Source organism: Myxine glutinosa, chromosome 8, assembly GCF_964187855.1.
Source record: "Myxine glutinosa chromosome 8, kmMyxGlut1.1, whole genome shotgun sequence".
Taxonomy (NCBI): Eukaryota; Metazoa; Chordata; class Myxini; order Myxiniformes; family Myxinidae; genus Myxine; species Myxine glutinosa.
In genome coordinates this window covers 129,343,091-129,350,283 of record NC_136268.1, presented here as the reverse complement: position 1 = coordinate 129,350,283, position 7,193 = coordinate 129,343,091, and the positions used below count along the sequence as shown (strand labels likewise).

Below are 7,193 nucleotides of genomic sequence, written 5' to 3'. Positions count from 1 at the left end.
GCTCTAGCAGGGAACATGGCCTTAAAATGCATGTTGTTGTTGTTGACCTGAAATTTTAAGAATGCACATATTTGGTCACTGAATTAGTTCACCAATTAAAAGTTAAAAGTCGATTGTTTTTTTGTTTTTTTTAGATCAAAAGGTCAAGGTTGCATACAATTGTCAATTTTCATCCAATTGACTTTAAATTTGAATAGGGTTTGCATATTAGGTCACTGAAGGATATTGCTCTTCAGGCAAAAGGACATGGTCGCCTAAAGTAGTCATTTTTTTGTATATGGAAGAAGAATAAGTCTGAATACAAAGTGGATGCGGATGGACTTTGAATTTTCAGAGGCTTTCTAGTTCATCCTTTAATTTCCTTCCATATCTTCTATTTGATGTTGATAAATGTTTTGCAAATCCATGTACCTCTGCACTGTCCCTTTTGGGTCGTGGTTCATACTAATGATCTATGGATATCTTTTCTTTTACATCCACCACCAAAGGTTGATGGAGGTTATGTTTTCACCCCTCTCTGTTTGTCTGTCTGTCTGTTTGCCTGTGAACAATATATCTCAAAAAGTTGTGGACGGCTTCAGACGAAATTTGGTGGAGAGGTTGGGTATGTGACAAGGATGAAATGATTATATTTTGATGAATATTCGGATCTGGATCCAAGAGTTTTTAAAAAGTGATTCTTCACCATTGAGTGATAGGGCTAAAAACGATATAAAAAAAAATAAAAATAAATAACCACCTTTAGAGGCCATTTTTCCCCGCAAGCGGGAGTTGGCCTTTTTCGGGAACCGTGGTTGTTGTTGTTTTTTTGGTCCCCTTTTTGAAGCAATGTTTTACGGCCGGATGCCTTTCCTGACGCCAACCCTTTTTGCCACCTTTAGCGACAAACAGGGAATTACCAGTGAACTGGTACTCAATTAGCCGACCTCGGAAGGATGACAGGCTGAGTCAGCCTGTGGTCAGTCAGTGGTTAGTGGTTAGCCTGTGGTTAGTCAGTCAGCTAAAAACGACATGTACCATGATATTTCAAAAAGTTGTGGATGACATATGACAAAACTTGGTGGATGAGTTGCGTAAGTGACAAGAACAAGCCGATTCGATTGTGGTTCATGTCGGATCTAGATCTGACCTATCAGTGGGATACAAACCGTAAACTGTTCAGCCTGGCGGAGGTATGCTCTCTACCGGGTGCCGTTCTAGTTTCTCACCTTTCCGCTTGTGTACTTAATATGGAGGTAGCTCAAGTGTCTTACACACATGCATTATCGATACTCACATGCATATGTTGTGGACTGTTTGACTTCACAAAAGTTTTGACATCTTCGCTCAAATAAGCTTGCCTCTAGGAGGAACACAACAAAGATATTTGAATCATTATTAGTAAGCAACACAAACTGGAAATGTTATTTTGCTTTTTAATGAAATTCATTTTTTCTTTTCATACCAACATGCTCAAGGCTCCGGGAGGACCCTGAGAAGGCAATAATAAAATAAAACAAATTATTCCTCTTCACAAAGTAAAGTTGAAGTTACAGTACAATAACTAGATAACAGTACAATAATTTGAATAACAAATGCAAAAGCAGACAAAATGACAGATTGGTGTGTAGAGCATTATGTACACACCAGAATATTAAAATTGTCCCATTCTAAAGGACGAGGAGTATAATCATGAAAGTTGAACATCTGAATGTAGATAACTGGGTTCCAAATATCACATGTTTACACTATAGTTTGTGTAAGAATGACAAACTAGTCTTGCTCGTGAAGGATGGTGTCGCTCTGCGTCGGAAGACAGGTCGAACGATGGATGAAATCAACACGACGTTCACCGAGGTATGCTAACCATCATGGGAATGGAGGAGAAGAAGCTGATGTTATTATAATAGTGGTGCATGTTCCCTGACAAGGAACTTCAACGCAGGAGACAGCCATTAGGCCCATCTAGGCTGTGCAATGGTTGACAACCTATGGTTGTTTGTCCATGCGCTATCGTTTTTAAATGCCGAGCATCAAGCAAGGATGCAGCATGTACTATATTTAAAGATTTTGGCATGACTCGGACGGTGCTTGAACCACTGACCTCCAAGACTCGGAGTGGACGCTCCAACCATTACACCACCGAGTCAGGTTAACCCTCCATTTCAGGCGTTAATCCTTTGTCAGATCAATCAAGGTTCTTTTAATTCCAACCATTGTACTATTTTGTGTAATATACAGTGCATTCAGAAAGTATTCAGACCCCTTCACTTTTTTCACATTTTGTTATGTTGCAGCCTTATGCTGAAATCGTTTCAATCCATTTTTTCCCTAGTCAATCTACACTCAATACCCCATAATGACAAAGAGAAAACAGGATTTTAGAAAGTTTTGCAAATTTATTAAAAAGAAAAAACTGAAATATCACATTTACATAAGTATTCAGACCCTTTGCTATGACACTTGAAATTTAGCTCAGGTGCCTCCCATTTCTCTTGATCATCTTTGAGATGTTTCTACACCTTGATTGGAGTCCACCTGTGGTAAATTCAATTGATTGGACATGATTTGGAAAGGCACACACCTGTCCATATAAGGTCTCACAGCTGTCAATGCATATCAGAGCTAAAACCAAGCCATGAGGTCGAAGGAACTGACTGCAGAGCTCAGAGACAGGATTGTGTCGAGGTACAGATCTGTGGAAGCCGAAAAAAAAATCTCTGCTGCATTGAAGGTTCCCAAGAGCACAGTGGCCTCCATACCTCTTAAATGCAAGAAGTTTGGAACAACCAGGACTCTTCCTCGAGCTGGCCGCCCGGCCAAACTGAGCAATCGGGGGAGAAGGGCCTTGGTAAGAGAGGTGACCAAGAACCCAATGGTCACTCTGGCTGAGCTCCAGAGATCCTGTGTGGAGATGGGAGAAACTTCCAGAAGGACAACCATCACTGCAACACTCCACTAATCTGGGCTTTATGGCAGAGTGGCCAGACGGAAGCCTCTCCTCAGTTAAAGACAAATGAAAGCCCACAGAATCATGTTTCTCACAGTCTGAGAGTCCTTTAGGTGCTTTTTTGCAAACTCCAAGCGGGCTTTCATGTGTCTTTAACTGAGGAGAAGCTTCCGTCTGGCCACTCTGCCATAAAGCCCAGATTAGTGGAGTGTTGCAGTGATGGTTGTCCTTCTGGAAGTTTCTCCCATCTCCACACAGGATCTCTGGAGCTCAGCCAGAGTGACCATCGGGTTCTTGGTCACCTCTCTTACCAAGGCCCTTCTCCCCCGATTGCTCAGTTTGGCCGGGCGGCCAGCTCTTGGAAGAGTCCTGGTTGTTCCAAACTTCTTCCATTTAAGAATTATGGAGGCCACTGTGCTCTTGGGAACCTTCAATGCAGCAGAAATTTTTTTGTGGGCTTCCCCAGATCTGTGCCTCGACACAATACTGTATCTGAGCTCTGCAGGCAGTTCCTTCGACCTCATGGCTTGGTTTTTGCTCTGATATGCATCGTCAGCTGTGAGACCTTATATAGACAGGTGTGTGCCTTTCCAAATCATGTCCAATCAATTGAATTTACCACAGGTGGACTCCAATCAAGGTGTAGAAACATCTCAAAGATGATCAAGAGAAATGGGAGGCACCTGAGCTAAATTTTAAGTGTCATAGCAAAGGGTCTGAATACTTATGTCAATGTGATATTTCAGTTTTTTATTTTTAATAAATTTGCAAAACTTTCTAAAATCCTGTTTTCTCTTTGTCATTATGGGGTATTGAGTGTAGATTGATGAGGGAATAAATTAATTTAAACGATTTCAGCATGTCTGCAACATAACAAAATGTGAAAAAAGTGAAGGGGTTTGAATACTTTCTGAATGCACTGTATGACACCACGTGTTTGAAAATAATTGTTTACACAGAAGATTTTGTTCCACATGTATCAATTTCTGTCAATATTTCACTCTGTTTTGGTGGTAGGACAAGTTCAACATTCTGGAGTATACTTCATGCGAAAAATATTATTTGTTATACATATCCATGGTTTATACATCATTACAAGAAAAGAAAGACTGAAAAAGAAGACAGCATTTCTTACGAAAATACAAAAGATAAGGAAGTGGATAGAAATAGTTGAAAAAAGGTAAGTGCATACTCAAAAGCATCATCAGAATAATCTATAATGTGTTGAATAATCCATGTATGCATGAATGTTGCAAATGCCTTTATTGCTTTTATTGAATGTTTGCAATTTAAACAAATAAACACCAACAACAAAAAAAAACTTACAGCAGGGCCAGGTTCTCCAGGTGGTCCCGATGCTCCCTTCAATGACAATATATATATTCAGCCTCAATCAATATAATCAATCATGATTTCACTAAAGCAGGTAGTGCGCAAAGTCCATGGGAATCTTTTACATGAATGACCAGGCCAAGATAATGACATAAAAAACAACACTTGGCAAAACCGACAAATTAAAACTCTGATAATAATTAGCAATTATGAAAGAATGATTCTTTTTTTATGTTGAAAGCTCCAGTAACGGACTACATAGTTCTCATCGAGGCCAGGCCTTAAATAAAATAGCTGTATGAAGAGAAATAAGAGACAGAGAATGTAAAGGTGAGGAGTGAAAATGAGTAAGAAAAGTGTATGATGAAAAGTGTATGATGAAAAGTGTACGATGAAAAGTGTATGATGAAAAGTGTATGATGAAAAGTGTACGATAAAAAGTGTACGATAAAAAGTGTACGATGAAAAGTGTACGATGAAAAGTGTATGATGAAAAGTGTATGATGAAAAGTGTATGATGAAAAGTGTATGATGAAAAGTGTACGATGAAAAGTGTACGATGAAAAGTGTACGATGAAAAGTGTATGATGAAAAGTGTATGATGAAAAGTGTACGATAAAAAGTGTACGATGAAAAGTGTACGATGAAAAGTGTATGATGAAAAGTGTATGATGAAAAGTGTACGATAAAAAGTGTACGATGAAAAGTGTATGATGAAAAGTGTACGATGAAAAGTGTATGATGAAAAGTGTATGATGAAAAGTGTACGATAAAAAGTGTATGATGAAAAGTGTACGATGAAAAGTGTACGATGAAAAGTGTACGATGAAAAGTGTATGATGAAAAGTGTACGATAAAAAGTGTATGATGAAAAGTGTATGATGAAAAGTGTATGATGAAAAGTGTATGAAGAAAAGTGTATGATGAAAAGTGTACGATGAAAAGTGTGCGATGAAAAGTGTATGATGAAAAATGTACGATGAAAAGTGTACTGTAAAAAGTGTATGATGAAAAGTGTACGATGAAAAGTGTACGATGAAAAGTGTGCGATGAAAAGTGTACGATGAAAAGTGTATGATGAAAAGTGTATGATGAAAAGTGTATGATGAAAAGTGTACGATGAAAAGTGTATGATGAAAAGTGTATGAAGAAAAGTGTACGATGAAAAGTGTACGATGAAAAGTGTATGACGTTTGTTTGCAAGAAAGAGAGATTGAATCGAGCCCGGTAGCTATAGTTTGAGTGAGACAAGAAGTAAGCCCAGCAATCTTGACATGGAGAGTGTAAGATGGTTCCGGGCACCACTTTAACACTCCTAAGTCTGAACAGTAGTACTACCCTCGGCGGTTCCTGTCTACAACCTACTACCTAAAGAATTACATAAAAGAGCAAAAAACTTCGTAGTCCATCAAAAAAAAGTTTAAATGATCAGTGTCAGTACCATTGGGATTAAAACCAGGTAGGACAGCCAAGTATTAGAAATCACAGGACAATGCAGAACATTCTTTCAGTAGTTTGATAGATTTCATTGAAAAAAAATAAATCAATATCATAATTGAAATCATAAGTTGAATTGATCATAAATTGAAAGAGATTCATATTGATCAATGATCATAAATTGAAAGAGACCGATTTATATAATCAGGCTATTGTTATATTAGTATTTGTACAATCACGATGGTGTGTGACTTTGCCCTTTTCTCCAGTGTATATATTTTAAAACCTCTACTGTTGCTTATTGATATGTGGGCAACTAGGTACTGGGAATCAGACTCCAAAGTCTGACAATTTGGAGGTCGATTGCTCGTCGATTCGATCATATTTTGGCCTCGGATCATGCTGTTCTGAAGATGACAGGATTTGGAATTCTTCGAGGTAGTTTGCTTCAAATGGTTATTTTACCCATCATTAAGACTGCACTGCTGCTAAAGCTTGAATGTGGTTATTCTTATTCAAATAAATAATCACATTTTCATGGCATTTTGTTTTTCTATGGAATTGAGATTGATGGAAGGTGGCATGGGGAAAAGGCCATGATGTTTTCCCCAGGTGAGCTCGTTCATGAATCTATACATTGAAGACCCTAGCAATTTGGAAAGGGACTCTATAATTTACTTGTTTAAACAGGTGTTTCCCAGTTGCATCATGAAATTATTCTACCATTTCAGATGAGGAATCACATTATTCATTATATTATGTTACGAATCACATTGTCCGAACTTGCCCTGAAACTAAAATGCAATGGCTTAATAAATCATATCGTGCAAATGGTATCGAAATATATTATGGCTTCCTGTCCCTCTTGCTTTCACTTGGAGTTGTGTCTGGAGTCAGGAGTTGTATAGGATTTATGCAGTTGTGTATCACTCAAAAACAGTCAAGGATATTTACTGTTCAGATAGTTACTCACCCTCAGTCCTTGAGGTCCCTAAGGAGCGAAGTGAGAATAAATAATCGAAGTGAAACCTTAAGAGGCTAAATGGCTTCTGAACAGAAAAAAACAGATGTAAAGTATTTATGTAAACGTATAAAAGTCAACTGTTACATCGAAGATGAATAAAGTTCTCTTACCGATACTCCGGTATGACCTTTATTTCCTCTCAAACCCTTTGGAAACAAAGGAACAAGTGTAAATTAGTTCGGGTGCGAGTCCCCCCCAAAATGGACTTAAGTCCAACATCCCTCACTTTGACCTACGAGTAAATCTGAAATTCAGATCGTTAAATTAAAACCTGCAAAATTCATAAACAATTGTTAATCAAATCGAGATTTTAATGAATTGTTGGAGGCAATGGCACGATCATTTTCAATGGACTAATAGAAAAAGTCAATTAGGGATAATTGCAAAATGATGTTTTATTTGCAGATTGTGCTTAAATTTTTTTTATTTGAATGTTTATGTTACAGCACTTTTAGAACAAAGCAACCAATA

The 7,193-nt window shown here is 37.9% G+C and overlaps 1 protein-coding gene across 1 annotated transcript in view; it reads right to left on the bottom strand.

Moving 5' to 3' along the window:
• The window catches only part of LOC137432916 (collagen alpha-1(XXVII) chain-like), a 135,255-nt gene that overhangs the window by 11,868 nt on the left and 116,194 nt on the right, over positions 1–7,193 (bottom strand). The window contains exons 7-11 of the mRNA XM_078783732.1: positions 6,833–6,868; positions 6,672–6,689; positions 4,256–4,291; positions 1,445–1,471; positions 1,277–1,342 (exon numbers count right to left, since the gene is read on the bottom strand). Coding sequence (XP_078639858.1) covers positions 1,277–1,342; positions 1,445–1,471; positions 4,256–4,291; positions 6,672–6,689; positions 6,833–6,868 — 183 coding nt within the window. The remainder of the gene's footprint in view (positions 1–1,276; positions 1,343–1,444; positions 1,472–4,255; positions 4,292–6,671; positions 6,690–6,832; positions 6,869–7,193) is intronic.